The sequence below is a fragment of the Schistocerca serialis genome, chromosome 1, assembly GCF_023864345.2.
Source record: "Schistocerca serialis cubense isolate TAMUIC-IGC-003099 chromosome 1, iqSchSeri2.2, whole genome shotgun sequence".
NCBI lineage: Eukaryota > Metazoa > Arthropoda > Insecta > Orthoptera > Acrididae > Schistocerca > Schistocerca serialis.
Window position 1 is genome coordinate 944,396,244 of NC_064638.1, and position 26,056 is coordinate 944,422,299.

Here is a 26,056-nt window from a genome sequence, read left to right on the forward strand (position 1 = left end):
TATAATTGTTTTATATGTGTAGTAATTAGCAGTGTGAATGTTGTATGAGTGAAGAAGAATAGAAGTAAATGAAAGTTGTTTTGTTTATTCACGAAGTACCAGTTAAACTATACAGGGGGTGTACTATAATTAAATGTGCAGTCAGTTTATGGTACTAATAAATCGTGAGTAGAACACAAATTAATGGGTAATTTCAGAAGGAGTAATTTCATATTTGACACTTTTCTAAATTTATTTATTTAACAATTGCCATAGAAAGAAATGTTTTACTATGATTGGTCACTGAAGTAAATCGCGGGCTAGCGCGGGATAATACTGCAAACTGATTTGCTGTTTGTGATATCAGCCAATCAGAAAAATGCAGGCTCGCGCCAATCTATACTGGGAACAAAGCCTTTGGTGTGATCTAAGTCAGTCGGGGCTGAGGGTTCGAACTAGTAACATCTCACTGAAAGCAGCTCCGACGAAAGTACTGTAAAATCACGGAAAAATGCTAATTACGAGTTCGCAAAGTAGAAGAAAGTGTATTTAAGTGAACGGTATAGTGGAAGTCGTGTGGAATTTCGGACGGACGCTTTGACTGTTAGTTAAAACCGCGTGGCGTGTTGTGCGGTCTAAGACTGGAACAGGTATTACGTGTAGAGCAGAGTGCATAACATTTGAGTGAGCATTTTCGTAAGTAAACGATCTAGTGAACTCTATTAACGTTGGTAACGGGTGTAAATACCATAAACTGGCTATGTGTGTGTTTGTGGTGTGCGTGGGAACTTTACATTGTGTAGACACTTAGTACGGACTTGGCAGTATTAACTGTGATCTTTATCGTAAAAATACACCTGAAAATTTACATAGCCGAGTTAAAACTTTTATTTCAGTATTAGCCACATCCCGTTTACCAGACAATTCTATGTATGTTGCGACCTGCAATAGACAGTAGTGGTCTAGTATTTTCTACTACAGTTTTTAGCTAGACAAATGAACACTGCTGGACATTGGCAGGGCGGTAAAAAGTAACGTGCCGCACCGCACAGTCCAACATCTATTTTGCTCTCTTCATTTCACTGCGGAAATTTACTGTGGCCCTACCTAATCAACACACATCAACCTGCTCTGTACTGCATTTTACATGAATGTGTGAAAAACAATGAAGTCTTTATTACTTAAAATGCTTGACTCGTGTACCAGGTAGAACAGAAAGATCTCATATTTGGACAATATAACAACAATGTCGTAACTTTAGAGTGGTGTGTTGAGTACTAAGCAGGAACCTCGTAAATATAGTGCTCAGTGAGTCAGATGTGCACAGTACACCGTCAAAACACTGTGACGAGAGGAAGTCTTATACTATATATAGGGTGAACCCGAACTTCACAAACAAAATCTGAAAGTTTGTTCAGGGACATTTTGCAAGTTTTTGTTAAAAGGTACCTGTGGTCTCCAGTGGTTCATTAAAGAAAAAAAAAATGTAATCACGATTTATTCTCATTGTTACACCAATTATCCTTGCTTCTGTGAAAGTACTTCCACAACAGTGAAAAATAAAACTCTAAATGCAATAAACAGTCACTAAAGAAGACACAATTACACTATATGGCATTTTAAAACTTTTGGAACAATGTTTTAAGACTGTAAGGTGATATTTACAGTGTTTTTCATTCTAGTTTCCAATATGATTCTGGTTTTTCTGTACAACATCAGATTTTTGTACAAATCACATCCAAAGTTTTTGCTGAAAGCACATTTTTTCTAACAAGGACTTTTTGTTAAGTGCATTAAAAATTAATGAATTCTTTTGTAACCTCGTAAAGGTCACCACATGCTGCATTACAGAAGAAAAAGGCATAAATGCTAACAACTATTACAAAAACATAACACATGTACAACAATTTAATTTTCCTTCACTGACTTCACTGCATCAAGTTTTTCCAAGATTGGGTGAAACTTCTCTTCCTTGATTGCCTCACTTCACCAATGTCAAATCTCTTTAGTGTAAAACAGAAGTCTGCTGTCATATTTGCATTTCACCTTTCTTTCCCACCTCTTTAATGTCCAGGTGGAACTGTTCTCTTTGTCCTTCTGACAATGCCAAGCTTTGCTGGGGGAAAATCATTTCCATCTTTAAAACCATCTATTGGAAGCTATAAAATCTTTGTTGCCATGTAAATCAAAGTGAAAATTTTCAGATTAGGCTTTAATAATTGGCCCAATAAGTGGCACATCTTCACTTCTCTTTATTAAAAGCCACCTATTGTCAATTTCACTATCTTATCTACTTTAGTCCTTTTTCTATCCATTCCAATGTCACTTTCGACTGTGTTTACAGAACTTCTAAGATTATTCTCTTATTTCACCCATCCCCTGCCTGTTTCTTCCGGTACAGCACAATCACATGTAAACTTGCTTTAGTTTCACGATTATTCACATAGTCAATAGCTTCTAGTTCATCATTTGCACGGTTCCACAGAAATCTATAGTCCAATTAAAATTACTTGATAGTTAAATCAAACAATGCCACGAACCGACTATGCTGTCATAGTAGGAGGAGAGGTGATACTCCTACGTGGCGCGTCCCAGGTGGCGGATAGGAAGTCCTCACCGGTTTACTGGCGGACTTGAGTGAAATAAAATAGCTCTCACGGACCAAACACACCCTCTGCGGTTAACAACCGTAGTTGTAAATCGGAGCGTGCTCCAACTAAGGTTGACAACCTTCGACAGTCAAAAATGGAAAGGTCTTTTAGGAAAAAAATTCCACCGTCCAGCTCAAAAAGGCAGGAAAAGGCTACATCGGATTCGGTGGGTAGTCAACTAGAAGACAGCAGCGAATCAGAGCGTTTGCAACCATCCAAATGCACTCTAAAACACAAAAAGAAGATTAAACATGAGCAAATAAGTTATATAGCAACACACAACATAAACTCACTACTTCAGATCGGAAAACTCAAGGAGCTCACAGATGAACTAAATAAACAAAAAATTTTAATAGCAGGGATCCAAGAAATGAGAAACACAACAGAGGACCCATTCGAATCACAAGGATATAGAATTTATAATGGGAAACCAGGACCGAGGGCAATGAAACAATGTCCCCAGTTTGGAACAGGGTTTTTAGTAAACATAAAAATAATAGATTCAGTAACGGATTTCCAAGCAGTATCACCAAGAATTGCAACTCTAAGCTTTAAAACAATGAAAAAAACCTATACAATAATAAATGCTCATGCCCCAACAAATGAAAAAAATTGTCTAACAAAAACAAAGGAAGAGGTAGATAAATTTTGGGACCTTCTAGAACAAACTATGAACAGAGTAAATAAAAAGAATGTAAAAATCTTACTGGGAGATTTCAATGCTCAGTTGGGAAAAGATAGGAAATATAAAGATATAATTGGAAAATGGAGTCCACATAAATTTACAAACAAAAACGGTCAAAGACTTGTAGAACTCTGCAGAGAACACAACATTATATCTAAATCAACATACTTTAAGAGGAAGCCAAGTAAACTTAAAACATGGAAACATCCAGACTGGAGGAAGGGCGAGTGGCAGCTAGACCGTGTCTGTATGGACAAAAATTTTTATAAGGAGATCCACAGTGTTAAAGTACTGAGAGGAGTAGACACAGGCTCAGACCATTATATGGTTAAAATTAAAATCAAATTCACACCATTCAACAAACAACACAAACCATCAAATTAACAGATGATCTAGAACAACTACTGCCTAATCTTAAAAAAGAAGCAGAGAATCTAGCTCCCTTGAACCCACGAAGGAAACATGCATGGTGGACATCAGAATGTGACAAATTCCATGAAGATAGACACCAAGCATGGTTAAAGTTTCAAACACATAAAACTGAAGAAAATGCCATCAACCTAAAAAATGAAAGAAAAAAATTCACTCAAAATATTAGAAGAATCAATAGAGGATTTCATAAAGATATTATAAAGTCTATAGAAGGTAATTATCATAAAACCAACTACAGGAACTACTACAAAATCTTTGGGAAACAACTACAACAATATGAGGCCCCTACACTAATACTGAAAGATGAAGATGGAAGAATGACACATAGTAACAAGGAAAATGCAGAAATCTTGGCAAAAGCATTTTACAAACTTCTGAATTGTGAGGAACCCAAAGAACCCTTACAAATCAACACAAATACCCCAATAAAAACCAAACATAACAAACTAGACCCTCCAACTTTCCAAGAAGTAGAAGAAATTCTTAAAGAACAAAAAAATTATAAGGCATGTGGAGAAGATCAGGTTTTTGTTGAAATGTGGAAATATGCAAGTGACACAGTCAAGACCTCCTTACACATGGCTCTAACAAAATTTGGGTAACAGAACAATTTCCCGAACATTGGACCACAGCTATCATCCACCCACTACACAAAAAGGGAGATAAGAGCAACCCAGACAACTACAGAGGAATCTTTCTCCTAGACTGCACATATAAAATTCTATCCAAGATCCTATATGAAAGAATCAAGGAGCAATTAGAACAGGAGTTAGGGGAATATCAGGGAGGTTTCAGACCATGGAGAAGCTGTGCAGAGCAGATAATTAGTAAAAATTGATTATGGCATACTACAAGAAACTGAACAAACCTCTGGCAATAACATTTGTAGATTTTAAGAAGGCATATGACTGTCTCCACAGACCTTCAGTACTAAAAATTTTAAGAAATCTAGGACTCCATCCAAAACTAATTAAAATAATACAACTCACTCTAACCAACACCAAATCAAAAGTGAAATTTAGAGGAGAAATTTCGGAACCATTCCTCATAAAAACAGGCTTAAGACAAGGTGACTGCCTATCACCATTACTTTTCAGCTGTGCACTGGAATACATAATGAGAGAATGGTACAAGGGCAATCCAAAGAGGATAAGAATTGGAAGTGCAAAAGATGATATTAGCTTAAACTGCTTGGGATTCGCTGATGATCTTGCTCTCCTAGCCAACACCGTTCAAGAAGCCAGGCAACAAGTGAAATCACTACAAGAAATAGCAGAGAAAGTAGGCCTTAGAATATCATTTGAAAAAACGGAGATTATGCTAACTGATCCACCACTTGCAAACAAAATTACAATAGGAGAACAGGAAATCAAAATTGTTGATAAATTTAAGTATTTAGGCGAAATAATACCATACAATCTAAATGAGAAGCCATCATGGCAAAATAGAATAAAAAAACTGAACTATGCAAATTACATTACCAAAACTACATACAACAAAAAAAGCCTATCTATAGATGCAAAATTAAAACACTATAAAACAGTTACACAACCAGAAATAACGTATGCAGCTGAAACTATCTTCAAAACAACTAATACAGCAGAAATTGACAGAATACTAAAAATAGAAAGAAGAATAACCAGGACATGTATAAATAAACAGTATAAAATAAATGGACGTTGGAGAATAGCATCAAATGAAACAGTATATAAGAAAATAGAACCAGTCATGAGCACAATCAGGAAGAAACGCATCTCATTCTTTGGACATCTGATGAGAACTCCAGAAAACAGAATTAGTAAAAAAATAATATAAAAATTGTGGAATAGCAAGAGCGACATTAAATAGATCACAGAAATTAAGGAAGATATAAAAGAACTTCAAATTACAGTAGATGACCTAAAAAACAAGACAGAGAAAACCAGAATACTGCAAGACCCGCAAACCAGACTACAAATGAAAATCAATAAAAGGAGTACAGGAAGAGTTGTCTCAGATGAAGAAAGAAAGAAAATATCTGAAAGAATGAAGAAATATTGGGCAGACAGAAGAGCAAAACACCTTTCATATAAGAATAGCCTCTACTAATTATATTACCTAAATATCATATTAAGCTATTGTAGAACCAAATTGTATCCCTGTGTAACAACTTGATTAGAACTTTGTATTTTTTACTACAATGGTCCAATGAAGGCCATAAAATAAATAATAATAATAAATAATAAACAAACAATGGAATCCCCAGGTAGGAATATCCACAATGTAGGAAAAGACAGATTGCTATTTACCATAAAGAAGACGCGTAAAGTTGCAGTTGGCATGATTAAAAGACAATTACTTATACCTTTCAGCCACACCCTTCATCAGTAAGCAAGCACACCTCACACACAAATTGGTTGGTTGGTTGGTTGGTTGCTTGCTTGCTTGTGCCTATATTGTTGATGTTATTTGATAGTTGACACTTCACGTGCTGAATCTGGTTTCCTCCAAGCAAAGCGCTCAATATAACGCCCAAACCATTTGCTGTTGCCAAACTGCCACAATAAATGGTCAGTTCACTTCCAATTCCTTACCGCCACTCTTTCTTTTCGTGTCTGGATCCCGAATCCTGGATCTGGCACTTTTGTTTCATATTTCAACACACACCCATGCATGCACACGCATACACATACGCGTGTGCACGCCCACGCACGCACGCACGCACACACACACACACACACACACACACACACACACACACACACACACGACACTGACAATGTACATGCATTTCATACACAGCACAGTGCAAACATTACTGGAGCCTTCTGCACTAGATGTGATTCAGCATCACATACAAAGTTATCATAATCACAGAGATCGGCTTACATCAGAAAAGTTTCAATCAACATTACATGAAGCCAAATTTTTTGAAGACCACAATTATCATTGCTACTGGGGTACCACAGCCATAAATGTAACAACTTTACACCGTACAGTGTCATAGTGCAGTGTTTGGCATATTAACCTGTCATGAACAAGGTCACTGGTTTGAACCTCACAAAATAAAGCAAAAATTTTTTTCACTTTTTCAATGTAATCATAAGACTTTCATTATTATTTATATTTAATTAGTTGATTTAAATGTAATTTTCTTAATTTCTAAGACTTCGGCATGTCATTTTCATTTCTTGTACCAACTTTTTTTTATTTTCTCTTATTTTTCATACTATTATTCTTTTTTCATAAGGAATCTGCTTGTATAGACTATAAACTACAACCAAGTACCAACCAGGACTGCTCATCAGTTGGTAATGTGGCAGCTCGTGCAGCTAGTGTTTTCATTATCATTTATATTTAGTTAGTTGATTTAAATGTAATTTTCTTAATTTCTAAGACTTCAGCATGTCATTTTCATTTCTTGTACCAACTTTTTTTTATTTTCTCTTATTTCTCATACTATTATTCTTCTTTCATATGGAATCTGCTTGTATAGACTATAAACTACAACCAAGTACCGACCAGGACTGCTCATCAGTTGGTAATGCGGCAGCTTGTGCAGTTAGTGTAAGTATTTAGTGCTGGAACTGTATTTTTTCTGTCTTGAGTTTGCTTGTGGAGTTCAGCTATAATCGCTGTGAACAAAGCGGCCATGATTTTAATTCTGCTACAGATTGCTGACTGCCGTTTTCTCACACACACTGCATATCGCAAGTTGTGGTTAGCTTTCGATATGAATTTAAATTCAGGACTACAAAAAGTATCGTCTGCTGCCATTAAGTCATTGGTCACTTAAAATTAGCTGTCAACACAGAACATCTCACATTTCCAACATACTTCAAGACCATTACCAGAGACAGACAATAAGGGAAGTTACATTGAAACACTGACTACTACATTTAAAAATGAATAATAACGAACCTATAAAAACATTGTTTTGGGATACCAGCACTTCTCTTTTGCTGTAGATTCTAATTGCCACAGGCTCTTGCAATTTTAGCACGAGATGAGAATTTTCTGCAGAAGGGTAAAACAAATGGTAAAGGATGAGTCTGGGTTCTGGATAAATTTTGGAACATGTACAGCAAAACTAACAGGTTGACGAAAGACAGCCACATTTAATTCTAGAATATTGTTCAAGTGTATTGGACCCTTATCAGATAGGACTAAGAAGGGATATTGAATGGACACAGAGAAGGGCAGCACAAATGGTCACAGGTTTGTTTTATCTGTGGGAGAGTGTCACAAGGATCCTGAAGGAACTGAAGTGAAAGACTCTTGAAGATAGATGTAAACTATCCAAAGAAAGTCTATAAACAACCAGCTTTAATTGATGATTCTATGTATTGCTCACACAGGGATCATGAGTATAAGATTACAGCGATTACTGCATGCACAAGGGCATTCTTAACAATCATTCTTCCCGCGCTCCATCTACATCTACATCTACATTTATACTCCGCAAGCCACCCAACGGTGTGTGGCGGAGGGCACTTTACGTGCCACTGTCATTACCTCCCTTTCCTGTTCCAGTTGCGTATGGTTCGCGGGAAGAACGACTGTCTGAAAGCCTCCGTGCGCGCTCTAATCTCTCTAATTTTACATTCGTGATCTCCTCGGGAGGTATAAGTAGGGGGAAGCAATATATTCGATACCTCATCCAGAAACGCACCCTCTCGAAACCTGGCGAGCAAGCTACACCGCGATGCAGAGCACCTCTCTTGCAGAGTCTGCCACTTGAGTTTATTAAACATCTCCGTAACGCTATCACGGTTACCAAATAACCCTGTGACGAAACGCGCCGCTCTTCTTTGGATCTTCTCTATCTCCTCCGTCAGACCGATCTGGTACGGATCCCACACTGATGAGCAATACTCAAGTATAGGTCGAACGAGTGTTTTGTAAGCCACCTCCTTTGTTGATGGACTACATTTTCTAAGCACTATCCCAATGAATCTCAACCTGGTACCCGCCTTACCAACAATTAATTTTATATGATCATTCCACTTCAAATCGTTCCACACGCATACTCCCAGATATTTTACAGAAGTAACTGCTACCAGCGTTTGTTCCGCTATCATGTAATCATACAATAAAGGATCCTTCTTTCTATGTACTCGCAATACATTACATTTGTCTATGTTAAGGGTCAGTTGCCACTCCCTGCACCAAGTGCCTATCCGCTGCAGATCTTCCTGCATTTCGCTACAATTTTCTAATGCTGCAACTTCTCTGTATACTACAGCATCATCCGCGAAAAGCCGCATGGAACTTCTGACACTATCTACTAGGTCATTTATATATATTGTGAAAAGCAATGGTCCCATAACACTCCCCTGTGGCACGCCAGAGGTTACTTTAACGTCTGTAGACGTCTCTCCATTGATAACAACATGCTGTGTTCTGTTTGCTAAAAACTCTTCAATCCAGCCACACAGCTGGTCTGATATTCCGTAGGCTCTTACTTTGTTTATCAGGCGACAGTGCGGAACTGTATCGAACGCCTTCCGGAAGTCAAGGAAAATAGCATCTACCTGGGAGCGTGTATCTAATATTTTCTGGGTCTCATGAACAAATAAAGCGAGTTGGCTCTCACACGATCGCTGTTTCCGGAATCCATGTTGATTCCTACATAGTAGATTCTGGGTTTCCAAAAACGACATGATACTCGAGGAAAAAACATGTTCTAAAATTCTACAACAGATCGACGTCAGAGATATAGGTCTATAGTTTTGCGCATCTGCTCGACGACCCTTCTTGAAGACTGGGACTAACTGTGCTCTTTTCCAATCATTTGGAACCCTCCGTTCCTCTAGAGACTTGCGGTACACGGCTGTTAGAAGGGGGGCAAGTTCTTTCGCGTACTCTGTGTAGAATCGAATTGGTATCCCGTCAGGTCCAGTGGACTTTCCTCTATTGAGTGATTCCAGTTGCTTTTCTATTCCTTGGACACTTATTTCGATGTCAGCCACTTTTTCGTTTGTGCGAGGATTTAGAGAAGGAACTGCAGTGCGGTCTTCCTCTGTGAAACAGCTTTGGAAAAAGGTGTTTAGTATTTCAGCTTTACGCGTGTCATCCTCTGTTTCAATGCCATCATCATCCCGTAGTGTCTGGATATGCTGTTTCGAGCCACTTACTGATTTAACGTAAGACCAGAACTTCCTAGGATTTTCTGTCAAGTCGGTACATAGAATTTTACTTTCGAATTCACTGAACACTTCACGCATAGCCCTCCTTACGCTAACTTTGACATCGTTTAGCTTCTGTTTGTCTGAGAGGTTTTGGCTGCGTTTAAACTTGGAGTGGAGCTCTCTTTGCTTTCGCAGTAGTTTCCTAACTTTGTTGTTGTACCACGGTGGGTTTTTCCCGTCCCTCACAGTTTTACTCGGCACGTACCTGTCTAAAACGCATTTTACGACTGCCTTGAACTTTTTCCATAAACACTCAACATTGTCAGTGTCGGAACAGAAATTTTCGTTTTGATCTGTTAGGTAGTCTGAAATCTGCCTTCTATTACTCTTGCTAAACAGATAAACCTTCCTCCCTTTTTTTATACTCCTATTAACTTCCATATTCAGGGATGCTGCAACGGCCTTATGATCACTGATTCCCTGTTCTGTACATACAGAGTCGAAAAGTTCGGGTCTGTTTGTTATCAGTAGGTCCAAGATGTTATCTCCACGAGTCGGTTCTCTGTTTAATTGCTCGAGGTAATTTTCGGATAGTGCACTCAGTATAATGTCACTCGATGCTCTGTCCCTACCACCCGTCCTAAACATCTGAGTGTCCCAGTCTATATCTGGTAAATTGAAATCTCCACCTAAGACTATAACATGCTGAGAAAACTTATGTGAAATGTATTCCAAATTTTCTCTCAGTTGTTCTGCCACTAATGCTGCTGAGTCGGGAGGTCGGTAAAAGGAGCCAATTATTAACCTAGTTCGGTTGTTGAGTGTAACCTCCACCCATAATAATTCACAGGAACTATCCACTTCTACTTCACTACAGGATAAACTACTGCTAACAGCGACGAACACTCCACCACTGGTTGCATGCAATCTATCCTTTCTAAACACCGTCTGTACCTTTGTAAAATTTTCGGCAGAATTTATCTCTGGCTTAAGCCAGCTTTCTGTACCTATAACGATTTCAGCTTCGGTGCTTTCTATCAGCGCTTGAAGTTCTGGTACTTTACCAACGCAGCTTCAACAGTTGACAATTACAATACTGATTGCTGCTTGGTCCCCGCATGTCCTGACTTTGCCCCGCACCCGTTGAGGCTGTTGCCCTTTCTGTACTTGCCCAAGGCCATCTAACCTAAAAAACCACCCAGCCCACACCACACAACCCCTGCTACCCGTGTAGCCGCTTGTTGCGTGTAGTGGACTCCTGACCTATCCAGCGGAACCCGAAACCCCACCACCCTATGGCGCAAGTCGAGGAATCTGCAGCCCACACGGTCGCAGAACCGTCTCAGCCTCTGATTCAGACCCTCCACTCGGCTCTGTACCAAAGGTCCGCAGTCAGTCCTGTCGACGATGCTGCAGATGGTGAGCTCTGCTTTCATCCTGCTAGCGAGACTGGCAGTATTCACCAAATCAGATAGCCGCCGGAAGCCAGAGAGGATTTCCTCCGATCCGTAGCGACACACATCATTGGTGCCGACATGAGCGACCACCTGCAAATGGGTGCACCCTGTACCCTTCATGGCATCCAGAAGGACCCTTTCCACATCTGGAATGACTGCCCCCGGTATGCACACGGAGTGCACATTGGTTTTCTTCCCCTCTCTTGCTGCCATTTCCCTAAGGGGCCCCATTACGCGCCTGACGTTGGAGCTCCCAACTACCAGTAAGCCCACCCTCTGCGACTGCCCGGATCTTGCAGACTGAGGGGCAACCTGTGGAGCAGGACAAGCAGCCATGTCAGACCGAAGATCAGTATCAGCCTGAGACAGAGCCTGAAACCGGTTCGTCAGACAAACTGGAGAGGCTTTCCGTCCAGCCCTCCGGAATGTCTTTCGCCCCCTGCCACACCTTGAGACGACCTCCCACTCTACCACAGGTGAGGGATCAGCCTCAATGTGGGCAGTATCCCGGGCAACCACAGTCGTAGTCCGATCAGGGGATGCATGGGACGAGCTGGCCGTCCCCGACAAACCCCCATCCGGACCCCCACAGTGATGCCCATTGGCAACAGCCTCAAGCTGTGTGACCGAAGCCAACACTGCCTGAAGCTGGGAGCGAAGGGATGCCAACTCAGCCTGCATCCGAACACAGCAGTTGCAGTCCCTATCCATGCTAAAAACTGTTTTGCAAAGAACGTCTGAACTAATCTACAGAGAGCGCAAACAAATCAACAAAATTTAAATGGTTATTAAAATACAAGATTGCCTAGTAAATGTAGTAATGCTGCTACTTGCGCACTGCTGACACTGCTCGGCGGCGGAAGGAGACTACGCGAATTTACACTATTCAGGTACTAAAACGCGATGCTACACTCTCAAATACTATAATACGCCCGAAATTTATGAATTAAACAATGCAAGTACCAAAAACACGCAAAGAAATTAAGAATTAAACTATGTAACAAATGAGTGAGCTAGGAGTATACGAATTGCTGCTGCAGCTGCTTATCCAACGGCGGCAGGGAGCACACTGACTGTGACCAACCGACACTGGCCGTTCAAAACAAAAACAGAAGACAAATGACTACGCGAATTTACACTATTCAGGTACTAAAACGCGATGCTACAACTCTCAAATACTATAATACGCCCGAAATTTATGAATTAAACAATGCAAGTACCAAAAACACGCAAAGAAATTAAGAATTAAACTATGTAACAAATGAGTGAGCTAGGAGTATACGACTTGCTGCTGCAGCTGCTATCCAACGGCGGCAGGGAGCATACTGACTGTGACCAACGGACACTGGCCATTCAAAACAAAAACAGGAGACAAACGACTACGCGAATTTACACTATTCAGGTACTAAAACGCGATGCTACAACTCTCAAATACTATAACACGCCCGAAATTTATGAATTAAACAATGCAAGTACCAAAAACACGCAAAGAAATTAAGAATTAAACTATGTAACAAATGAGTGAGCTAGGAGTATACGACTTGCTGCTCAGCTGCTTGTCCAACGGCGGCGTGTGGAACATGAAGAAATCGTAATAACTGGTACAGTGGAACATAACCTCTACCACGCACCTCACGATGGTTTGCAGAGTACACATGTAGATGGAGATTTTATTTTGGGGGGCATACCTTATACCATGTTATACCCGAATCCACAGTATATAGGGTTTCTACTGCATTTTCAAATCTGCACATATTGTCCAAGAATAGTTTATGCATTTCAATACAGCTTTGATCATTTTCATACATATCCTCATGGCATACTGAATGTACAGTAAGTATTTAGCCAAACAAATTTCAATTATATAAAAGTACACCTTTCAAGCTATGTTTTAACGAGTCTGTAAACAACCTCTATGGACTCGAATCATAAGTGATGTTAAAGAAATTCAATAAACACTAAATATCACAAAAAACCATGTGGTCTTAGTCTTTAAAGAATTTTATTTATTCCTTTTCTCTGTTCCTTTACCAAGACAATGATACTCTGTGTAGTAGATGAGTTTTTGCTTTCAGTCTTGACCCAAACAACATGGTGGTGTCTTGTCAATTCAACTCTTGAATTAATCATTTAGTTTGTTTTGTATAAGTAACACTTGTGCAGAATCTTCTTCCAGCTTTTAAACACTACATTAATTTTCTGAGCCGCTGTCCTGTGCAAACCTTCGAGAATTGTAGGTGGAATTGGAACAGGAAGAGATTCACTATGTGTAACTGGTCGTAATACCAAAGAAATGTTAGGATATTTTATACACTTCTTATTTTTTGTGTTGTGATCTTCAACATTAACCACACAAAAATCGCAATCATATACATAATTTTGCAGCCCCTTCCAATCAGTAGGAAATGCAAAAGACATTGATTTCCTCTTCCCATTTTTTCAGTCTGTCCCTCGAAACACATACGGTACATCTTGTGAGGTCGATCATCAGCACTTACACCAAAATATGTGCAGTAGACATTTTTTTACAAAACTATTAATGTCCTATCTTTGCTTAGCAATTATGTAGCTACCACAAAGTAACAGAATACGTTTGAGTTATTTCAAACACTTGCAGGAATTCATTTCTAAGAAACTGCAAAACTACATTTAACAGCACAAACGTAACCTCACAATGCTATAGCATCTCAATAATGAAATCAAGTTTCTCACCTAACAGCCATATGGGTGTGACAAGTGTGGCCAACTACTCCATTTTACCGAACTAAAATTTCCCTTACTTTTAATAAAATTTCTCACTGTGGAACTTAGGTTTAAATGAAAAATGAATTTACTTGACCTGTGAAAAAAGCTACACACAATAGTAAATAAATAATAACAGACCTGAAATCGGGACAAAAAACGTATTTCAGAAACAATGAAATTACGACAATATCAAAAATCACACTGCACAGCATTATCGGGAAACAGACGTCAGCCTCTAGCTCTAACCAAGCCTGTATTAACCAACGTGTCTTCTTCCAAGGAAAAGAAAACATGAAAGTTTAGCTGATGAACTAATAATCCACTGAAAATATACATTCTACAAAAGGAGTGTTTTAGTTGTTTTTAAGCGTACTTCCCACTCTACAATTATACATCATTCCTTATCACTAACAAACAGAGATTGATATTTGCTATAAAGTTCGCTAAAAAGATGTAAATGGCGTCAGTCTAGTATCACTAATTCTGACACGCCCCCCCTCTCTGCACAGTTACGCTTTAAATATTTGACAACACAATACATTTAAGTGTTTAACAACTTACCGTAAATACATCAACGCTTGGTCGAACCAGATCGAAGTTCAGAAGAAAAAATGCGTAATCACTTAAAGCATCTGAGTATTTGGGATGTTTGACACCAAACACTTCCCTAGCAAGATAAACTGACTGACGAGAGAGAAGTCCTGCTTTCTTAAATTCTCGTTTCACAACACAAGATTTCGCAACCTGCCGCAGCACATCAACTATTACGTGAACGGGAACACCACATGCTGCCTGATGTAATGCGTCTATGCTCCACCGATATGCCTGGAATGAGAGTAAAGTTACATGTATTTCCGAATCACTAAACTTCATTCGTTCTAACATATTTTAAATTTGTTATAGATTATATACAGAATCACATATTTGCAAGTACTATGAAAAACATTTACACATTTACATAATGTCAAAAAACACTCTAAAGGAAAACTGGCAAGTGTGTGGTATTTAGTGTGGTCTGATGAGTTACAATTTTGCCTCTTTTCAAATGATGCAAGGTGGTAAGTGCACTGATGGCTCAATGAGGGGTTTAACCTGCACTATGTGGAAGGTGTAGTTCAGGCCAGACACAGTTCTGCAATGTTTTGGGGTGTTTTTCATACCATGACTTGGGGTGAATGTTTAATTTCAGCACTGATGGTGACCAAGTGTTGTCCTAGATCTTCTAGATCTTAATGATGGGTGTGTTGTGGACACACTTGTTTTCCAAGATGACAACAACCTTGGTCACATGACTACACACATATGTTCTCAGTCTGATGAACAGCAAGTCATACTGTCAGATCTTGACTGATCCATTAAATCACATGATCTCTGTCCCATATAAAATGTCACACTATCTGGAACAGTGGATGAAAGGTAGCAATATCTCCCCAATCTGGTAGCTCCATTTCACATAATTATCAATGAGTGGCCCTATCTGCATATGACATACCTGAAGAAACTTTCGAACTCTCTTCCTTTGCAAATACAGGCTGTTATCAAGGCTACAGATGGTGTTACACAGCACTGGCAAGAGGTCTCAAGAAGACTACATTTCTTGTCCAGGATGCTTATAAGTGGTAACTTACCTACAGTTTATGCATAGTCAGTCCTCCACAAGCATCGCAGGACTGAACTTGATAGTTTCAATGGCTGGGATCTCTTTTCTGTACAACTAATTTCGGTTAATTTCCAGTTAATGTGCATCATACTGTGGACACCACAAGACCTGAAGAAGATCCCAGCAGAAGGGTTGGAATGTCAATCGTATAGAAGAGATATAACGTGTCCTAACAACCTAGAAGATTTTACCTTCTGTGATGAAGACCACGAAAGCTTGCAGACTTACTTTTACTTCAATGTTCTGTCACTCCTTACGTCAGGGAATTAAGGCTTTGGCTCACGTTGAAAGCAGATAGCCATTAATATTAGGTTGCTTATGAGGACGATACAGAACTTTAGCTACATGCATTTATAAACTTTAAAGAAGAGTGAAGACAGGCTAACATTTTCAGATGATTTAAGAAGGGTACCTAACAATTAGAAAAAAGTGCAGGTCATTCCCATTTTCAAGAGGGATCATGAGGGAGACATATTAAATTAAAGGCCTATATCACTGATTTCATCTGTAACAGAATTATGTAACACATTTTATGCTCAGCATTATGACATCTCGTGAACCAAATACGAGCTTACCGAGTATCAGATCAGATTTGTGACTGGATACATGACTTCCTTGCATACAGAACTCAACAGATGATTTTTAATGGAACAAAACTGATAAACATAAAGATAATTGCAGCATTACCCCAAGCAAGCATCACTGGGCTGTTACTATTTACAATTTATATTTGTGATTTGTTGGATAATGCTGGAGCCCTGTGAAGTTACTCGCGGAAAATACCATTTTTAAAGAAAGGTTGTAAAGTCAGAAGACTGCACCAAAAAGCAGGAAGACCTGGAGAGAATCAACAATTCGGACAGAAACCGGTAGTTCATCTTGAAGGTGAATAAATATAATATATTATGAATACATGGTGAAGATATACATTATTGTTTGTTTACACTACATATGTGAAATCGCTGAAAATAGTAACTACTGTAAAATACACTCCTGGAAATGGAAAAAAGAACACATTGACACCGGTGTGTCAGACCCACCATACTTGCTCCGGACACTGCGAGAGGGCTGTACAAGCAATGATCACACGCACGGCACAGCGGACACACCAGGAACCGCGGTGTTGGCCGTCGAATGGCGCTAGCTGCGCAGCATTTGTGCACCGCCGCCGTCAGTGTCAGCCAGTTTGCCGTGGCATACGGAGCTCCATCGCAGTCTTAACACTGGTAGCATGCCGCGACAGCGTGGACGTGAACCGTATGTGCAGTTGACGGACTTTGAGCGAGGGCGTATAGTGGGCATGCGGGAGGCCTGGTGGACGTACCGCCGAATTGCTCAACACGTGGGGCATGAGATCTCCACAGTACATCGATGTTGTCGCCAGTGGTCGGCGGAAAGTGCACGTGCCCGTCGACCTGGGACCGGACCGCAGCGACGCACGGATGCACGCCAAGACCGTAGGATCCTACGCAGTGCCATAGGGGACCGCACCGCCACTTCCCAGCAAATTAGGGACACTGTTGCTCCTGGGGTATCGGCGAGGACCATTCGCAACCGTCTCCATGAAGCTGGGCTACGGTCCCGCACACCGTTAAGCCGTCTTCCGCTCACGCCCCAACATCGTGCAGCCCGCCTCCAGTGGTGTCGCGACAGGCGTGAATGGAGGGACGAATGGAGACGTGTCGTCTTCAGCGATGAGAGTCGCTTCTGCCTTGGTGCCAATGATGGTCATATGCGTGTTTGGCGCCGTGCAGGTGAGCGCCACAATCAGGACTGCATACGACCGAGGCACACAGGGCCAACACCCGGCATCATGGTGTGGGGAGCGATCTCCTACACTGGCCGTACACCACTGGTGATCGTCGAGGGGACACTGAATAGTGCACGGTACATCCAAACCATCATCGAACCCATCGTTCTACCATTCCTAGACCAGCAAGGGAACTTGCTGTTCCAACAGGACAATGCACGTCCGCATGCATCCCGTGCCACCCAACGTGCTCTAGAAGGTGTAAGTCAACTACCCTGGCCAGCAAGATCTCCGGATCTGTCCCCCATTGAGCATGTTTGGGACTGGATGAAGCGTCGTCTCACGCGGTCTGCACGTCCAGCACGAACGCTGGTCCAACTGAGGCGCCAGGTGGAAATGGCATGGCAAGCCGTTCCACAGGACTACATCCAGCATCTCTACGATCGTCTCCATGGGAGAATAGCAGCCTGCATTGCTGCGAAAGGTGGATATACACAGTACTAGTGCCGACATTGTGCATGCACTGTTGCCTGTGTCTATGTGCCTGTGGTTCTGTCAGTGTGATCATGTGATGTATCTGACCCCAGGAATGTGTCAATAAAGTTTCCCCTTCCTGGGACAATGAATTCACGGTGTTCTTATTTCAATTTCCAGGAGTGTATTTAGGAGTAATCATCCATAAAACAGTAATAATATTAAAATATCTAGGTGTAACCATCCATAAAGCTAAACTGGAATGACCACATAAAACAAAAAGTAGGAAAAGCAGACACCAGACTGAGTTTTACAGAGTAAAATGTAATTCATTCATCAAAGAAGTAGCTTACAAAACATCTCATTCAACTGATGCTTGAATATTGTTCATCTGCCTGGGATTCTTACTATGTAGTTTTAATAGAAGAAATAGAGAATACCCAATAAAGAGCAGTGTGTTTCAATACAGGGTTGTTTACTCGCATGAGAGCTTTAAGCATATGCTCAATAAACTACTGTGGTGGATTCTACAAGAGAAGCATTGGGCATCATGGAGAGCTTTATTGCTGAAAATTTGAGAGCATATGTTCCATCAAGAGCCAATCAGGAAAAATCAGAGAAATTAGATGCCATATGGAGTTTTAGTGACAATCCTCCTCACGCGCCAACCACGAATGAAACAGTGCTATGAAAAGTATCCTCTGCCACAGACCATAAAGCAGCTTGTGGAGTACAGACGTAGATGTAGGCTGGATAAAGAAACAGTTAACAAGTGATGCTCTGTGGGTTAAATGAAGACTGATCACATGTACCGCTGTCCACATCAAACATTTTTGGGTCACATGTGACCCACAGCTACTAGCATTATCTGTGATACATTCAAAGGCAACCTGTAATATGGAGTCTCCTGACATTTTTACCGACTATCCATACAGAAGAGTAACTTCTCTCAAGTGGCAGAGCATATAAAAGTTTTAACCACTGAGAGTCATTCATTCATCAATCAAATTCTGTAAATCCCATCGGAGCCATGAGGCACGTGGAATGCGTCAACAGGCAGAAGCAGCCACTGGAGGCAACTTTTGGAAGAGACAGTCTACAATCTCACAAAAATGGTCCTGTAATATCCTGGTTTACATAGTCAAAGCATGCTGACCCACAAGGAGAAAGTTCTCAGGATTTAACACATCATCAACAATAAAAAAGTCTTCCAGACAAGGAACACAAACTTGAATTGAAAAAGGAAGGATGTGCCATAGACTGCCTTTTCAAAAACACTATCACACCATTTGCCTGAAATGATTCATGCAATCCATGGAAAAGAGAGCACTGTATGTTTTAATGCCAGTCCTCCCAAGTGTTTGAGCCAGCAAGCTAACCACTGTATCACCTCACTTGCTGCTGATTTAAAGAGAATGCGGCAGCATATTACCAAGTAACCATGCTACTGAAGGGGACAAAAGGACAATACAAAGAAGCACTTCATTTAGGCATGGGTGACATTTTTTGTGGAGTGCACTCGAGTTTCATATAAAACTTTATTGCTAGGATAAACAGCTAAAAAAAGTTTTCTGCTCCACCCACATATCTGAAAATATGTGAGAAGCAGGGAATGAAACAATAAGCACCATCATATTAAAAAAGTAACTTTATTGCAAAATAAAAATGAAACATAACCAAAATAAGGGCTATTCCTTCGAAAGTGCACCTTTTTGCACATCTATAAAATCAATGTATGCTCCTGGATGACATACAGTACTGTGTGTGGCCCAATGCTTTGTAACATGCTTGGATCCTCTTCAGCATCATCTTCAGAAGATTGTCAAGACATTGCTACTCGAGCTTATTCCACTCTTCACCAGCAGGCACCCCTCCCACCCCCCTCCCCCTGAGGTGACCCAGTGTTTCAGAAGGATTCCTGTAGCAATACACTGCAAGTTTCAACTAGTCCTATGCACACTCGATAGGACTCATGTCGACAGGTACTGCAGGCCATTTCATTTGGTTGATTTCTTCCTCCTGGAACAAGGAGTTCACAAGTGAGTGCAGTATACTCACTATTCTGAGTGGCAAATAGACTGTCGAAATGTTGGCTGCAGAGATAGAAAATAAGTTGCAGGATCTGTCTCCCAATTACAGCACACCCTCAAATTACCCTCAATAATGATGAGGTGTCCAACATCTGCAGATGTTACCATCCCAAAACATGACAGAAAGTAAGTTGCAGGAATTGTTTCCCAATTAGTGCACAACCCTCAAATTAACCTAGATAACAATGAGGCGTCCAACATCTGCAAACATCTGCAGAGGTTCAAATCCAAAAGCATGACTTTTAACTCATCACCCTGCTGAACCAGTGAGGCTACATGCCTGAATTGTGCATTGGATCTAATTGACTTTACACTTCTCTACAGCAACTATCAGCCACATATTCACTCATCTGTGAAGAGAACCTGTTGCCACTGATACAGGTTCCATTCCAAGTGTTTCCTTGCCCACCTTCTTCACACGGTACAGTGTTGGTAGGGAGAAAGAGGTTGTTATGTTGTTCATAATGAACGCCTAGAAGTGAAATTAATCATGTGAAAAATTAAGACTGTCTAGCAGTTTCCCTGCTAGTATGGCCTACCCAGCTGCTTCGAAAAGAGCACTGTGCATTCTCCGGGGGCTAGTGTTGTTGATTGTAGGAGTCCACGGTGAGGTAGATCTTCAATGTTGTGAGTGTCACTATAGTTGCTGAATCTTCGAACAATGTCTAATGTTGAGCCCCAATTCAATGTGAAACTTTTCATACTGATGACCTTTCTTGCCCTAAGGCGACCATTCATAAATTGTCTAAGCTTTCAATGACAGAGTTACAGCGTCACAGTGAAAAGCATATACAAATGCTGTACCAAACTGTACTGACGATGCACATTTGATTTTGATAGACCATCCACCCCCCCCCACCCCCACCCCACCCCCCACCCCACCCCCCAATTCAACAGGTAACTGTACAGTATAATACAGTAAAATGTTGTCTTATTGTTTCACACAAAAGGGAGAATAAATGATTACCAAAGTTACACAGACCATCTTGCAGTCTGAAGTGCTTATCTTGGCATGGACAGTGCACTTGAGTACCTCAACATGATGACGTGAAAGGATGATGCCCAGGACCTACTGCCAGCTGGACTAAGAATTTTAACTTGTCATGGATATACAATGCAGTAAATCTTATGTCAGAAATAAAAATTTTCAGGCCAATAAGTAATGAAGAACAAAGAAACCAGGCAAATGACATTCCCAGCATTTTTCATAACTTTTCTGTGTCATTCACATACGTAATTGGTTCAAAATTATCATTAAATGTGTAGAGTGAACTTTTGCAATCATGCATCACAAGAGTTTTATTTAGGATTCACTAACAGGTCTGATTATACTAATGACCAAAGCAATCACATCCCGTCTCCCCCCAATCAAAACACAGAGAAAAGAAGTTGTTAACACATTAATAGAAAAGACCTGCCCACCTTAAAAAGCTGAGTAAACTCAAAAAGTGGCCACAGACTAACACACGTCAACAAAGGCACTACTTTCTACCAGTAATGAGGAATACTCTGAAGGTATGTTCAACTTCGTGATATACCAGACACATTAAAAAAACTGACAAACTGATATGTATGAAGAACAAGCATTTGGGCATCCATTACCAGCCACTGTCTAGGACAGTTGATTGTTAAAGTGCATCTATTTGTTGCTTAACTTGCCAAAACTGTGTGACTAAACTATACTGGGGAGTTCGATTTACATATACCACAGATAAAATTTACAATCAAAGATAAAATGTTACAAGCACCAAGTATACAAAAATAGAGCTGTTCAAGGTGTTGCAAAATCATATGATTAATTTTTAGGCGGTTTTCAGTTGAAACTGGTAGCAGCTAGTATACTGCCAAGCAGTGAAAACTGAAATTTCTCTGAGAGCAAAAACATGAAATGAGGATATTCTGGGAATTGTCTTGCTAGAGATCCTCATTCCAGTAGATCAAGTTGTCTCCTACGAGTCCCTGGGAAAGGTGTTAAAAAATCTTAATATCAGAAAATTCAGGATAGAATATCAACAATATTATGAAAAGGATAGATTGCTACTTACCACGTAGTGGAGAGGTTCAGCTGTAGACAGACCCAACAAAAAGACTGCTAGACAAGTAAGCTTTTGGCTAAGAGGCCTTCTTCTGAAGAAGACCCCCCCCCCCCCCACACACACACACACACACACACACACACACACACACACACACACACACAATTCTCAGACAAACATGACCATTGTCTCTGGCTGCCGAGACTGCGAGCAACTGCACATGATGGAAGAAGCAATCTGGGTGGTGGTGGTGGTGGTGGTGGTGGTGGTGGTGGTGGTGGTAAGGAAGTGGATAGGTTGGGGATGGAGGTATAGCAGGGTAAGAGTGCGTGACAGTAAAGTGCCACCTGCAGAGACCAACTGGGACAAAGTGGGGAGAGGGTATGGCAGCAGTGTGCAGTCGTGAGTTTAGATGTAGAGCAGGGAATGGTGCAGGCAGTGGAAAAGGAGACAAGTTAAATGATTGTGGGTGCACTGGTGGACTGGTAGAATAGAAGGCTGTGTAGTCCTGGAGTGGGAACTGAGAAAGGGGTAGGTGGATGAAGGACAATGATAACAAAGGTTGAGGTCACGATTCAGAAAAGCTGGCATTGGTAGGAAGGATCAAGATGGCAAAGGCTGTCAAGAAGTTACTGAAATGAAGAACCTTGTGTTGGATTGCACAATCAGCAACCGAGAGGTCCAGCTGTTTCTTGGCCACAATATGTCAGTGGTCATTCTTGCGTACAGACAGCTTGTTGATTGTCATGCCCACATGGAAAGCAACACAATGGTAGCTTGTAGATCACATGACTGCTTTCACAGGTAGCCTTGCCTTTTGACAGGATAGGTGATGCTTGTGACTGGACCGGAGAAGTTGGTGATGGGAGGATGTATGGGACAGGTCTTGTGTCTATGTTTATTACAGGGATATGAACCATGAGAATTGGGAACAGGGGTGGAGTAGGGATGGACAAGGATACTGGGTAGGTTCAGTAGGATGCGGAGTACCATTATGGGAATGTTGGGGAGGATAGTGGATAAGACATTCTTCATTTCAGAGCATGACAAGAGGCAGTCGCCTACCATGCAACTTGCTTCTTCCACTGCTGTCTGATTCTGATGATGTATCGATATTCTGTGGGACAGCCCATGTTTCCCATGAAACAGTATTGGATAAATTATTCTTTTAAGATGTGTCCGTGATTGTTTTTAGAACATTGTGGTGCTCAATGTAAAACACACAAACGCTGCATTCAAGACTTGGTGACAAAGCTGAAAACAAAGGGAACATTGTTAAATATGAACAGAACAGCACCTGCAATTAATGGAAGAAAGTGTGGATGAGCTAAAGACGTGATTGTTGGCATTACCCAATACTCTAGCAGCAAAGTTCATGAACACACAGTGCTGCGTTGAACTTTACACCATTGAGGGTGGGGGGTTCACTTCAGCATCTCTTGTAATGTACGTTTATTTCTCAGCCATAAAGATATGTCATGTATAAATTTGGTTTCATATCCTCTTTTATTACAATTTTTATAATATATTACACTTGTAACCACATATGTTAATGCAAATTTTTAAAGGTTTAATTTTTGTGTGGTCTAGAATTTAAAGATGTAATTAATAAGGAAATATTAAGAAAATCTTGATTTGAATAAATGCATAAAGGTAAAAAAATGAAATGACAACTTGCAAGGTGAGTGTAAAATTTAAAATACTACATTTACTTAGTTATTCCATCATTACCTCGGCATATTCACTTCTTGAGAAATACAAGACAGAAAACTCCGTAAATAATCCTGCAAGATTTGTGGTGTTATCTGTCTTTCTTAGCTCTTGGACTAAACTGTAAGCAAGTTGAAACGTCTGCTCTGCGCCATCAAAATTGTAAAAAGCCGCTTGCGTATGAAGTAATCTGAAAGACAACGGAATATTACTCAGCGGCTTATGCATACACAACTTCATTATTTGCAACAATATACTAACTTAATAATAACAAACAATTAAAATTGTTGTTGTCGTGGTCTTCAGTCCTGAGACTGGTTTGATGCAGCGCTCCATGTTACTCTATCCTCGCACTTGTATAGACCCTCTATATACTCCTTCCACCCTTCTGCTTTCCCTTCTTTGCTTAGAACTGGGTTTCCATCTGAGCTCTTGATATTCATACAAGTGGTTCTCTTTTCTCCAAAGGCCTCTTTAATTTTCCTGTAGGCAGTATCTATCTCACCCCTAGTGAGATAAGCCTCTACATCCTTACATTTGTCCTTTAGCCATCCCTGCTTAGCCATTTTGCACTTCCTGTTGATCTCATTTTTGAGACGTTTGTATTCCTTTTTGCCTGCTTCATTTACTGCATTTTTATATTTCCTCCTTTTATCAATTAAATTCAATATTTCTTCAGTTACCCAAGGATTTCTACTAATCCTTGTCTTTTTGCCTACTTGATCCTCTGCTGGCTTCACTACTTCATCTCTCAAAGCTACCCATTCTTCTTCTACTGTATTTCTTTCCCCATGCCTATCAATTGTTCCCTTATGCTCTCCCTGAAACTCTGTACACCCTCTGGTTTAGTCAGTTTATCCAGGTCCCATCTCCTTAAATTCCCAACTTTTTGCAGTTTCTTCAGTTTTAATCTACAGTTCATAACCAATAGATTGTGGTCAGAGTCCACATCTGCCCCTGGAAATGTCTTACAATTTAAAATATGGTTCCTAAATCTCTGTCTTACCATTATATAATCAATCTGAAACCTGCCAGTATCTCCAGGCTTCTTCCATGTATACAACCTTCTTTTATAATTCTTGAACCAATTAAAATTAATCCCACATAAATGTACTGAAGTGAGTTGCCTGTTATTAAAATGATCCAGTTAGTACAGGACTGACCAGAAGATAAAACAGTCTCTGATTATAATCTCTAGCACCATTTCAGTAGAAAGGAAACCAGGTCAAACTGTAAAACTGTTATTGTGAGTTTTATTTCTCATGGAAAAAAAATAGCTGCACCTTCTACATGTAACAACACTGAAAATACTAATAAAATACTGGAAAGACATAGTTTTAATAGTACTACCATAAGTCTGGAATTTTCCGGACACACCCTCTTTTCAGCCCCAAAATTTGTGTCTGGGTGGAATTCTAAAATTTGTTAGAATGTCCAGAACTTTGATACGTATTAGTTCAGAGATAAATTATGCAGCAAGTTTTCAGCACAGCACCCAACATTGGCAAAACTGAACAATACAATAAGCAATTGTTTAAGCCTGCACACAACGTTATGGAACTGCTTGCAGTGTTATGGTCATTATTACATGTCTGCAAACTTCATGCTGTAGCCAGACACTGCCAACGTAAGTACTCTAACAGTGCTAAAACAATCTTAATTTAACTTCACATTCATTACTACAAATAAGTATCAAATGTGAACATAAAGGTTTCTACACTGTGCTTTCACAAAATGTTCTTACTATAGTGTGTAATTTGTGGCACAGAAGAAGATAGTTATCAGTACTGAGCAAGATGGTAGAAATTCTTTACCCCGCACAATTCCTCTCCCAGCAATGATCCACACTGTTTTCTCCACTCTCCCTGCACGCACTGAGATAAGGATTCATGACGTTTGGCACAAATGTTTCCAGTTACTATTTGATTGATTGAAGAGCAAACTGGTGTTTCATAAGCTATTAAATTAATAATAAATGTGCCTAAAAGGAAATGCAGGTAGCCTATACAACAGCACAAAAAATATCATTGTTTTAGAAATAGGAGGACTGAATTTGAATGCGAGTGTGTGGCTCATAAATCCTGTACATATGTCTGCAGGAAGTAACACAGGGCAAGATTTACAAATACACCTAGAGCCTGTAAAAGCATGAAAGGGCAATCAGGAGAAGCACAATCTCAAAATTAACTCACGTTCTCGTGAAATAAAGCATTAACAAAGACTAAAAAAAATGGTTCAAATGGCTCTAAGCACCATGGGACTTAACATCTGAGGTCA

The 26,056-nt window shown here is 40.3% G+C and overlaps 1 protein-coding gene across 1 annotated transcript in view; it reads right to left on the minus strand.

The window, feature by feature from the left end:
• LOC126412523 (amyloid protein-binding protein 2) overlaps nucleotides 1–26,056 on the minus strand; it is a 125,128-nt gene that overhangs the window by 56,793 nt on the left and 42,279 nt on the right. The window contains exons 6-7 of the mRNA XM_050082164.1: nucleotides 23,801–23,969; nucleotides 14,621–14,884 (exon numbers count right to left, since the gene is read on the minus strand). Coding sequence (XP_049938121.1) covers nucleotides 14,621–14,884; nucleotides 23,801–23,969 — 433 coding nt within the window. The remainder of the gene's footprint in view (nucleotides 1–14,620; nucleotides 14,885–23,800; nucleotides 23,970–26,056) is intronic.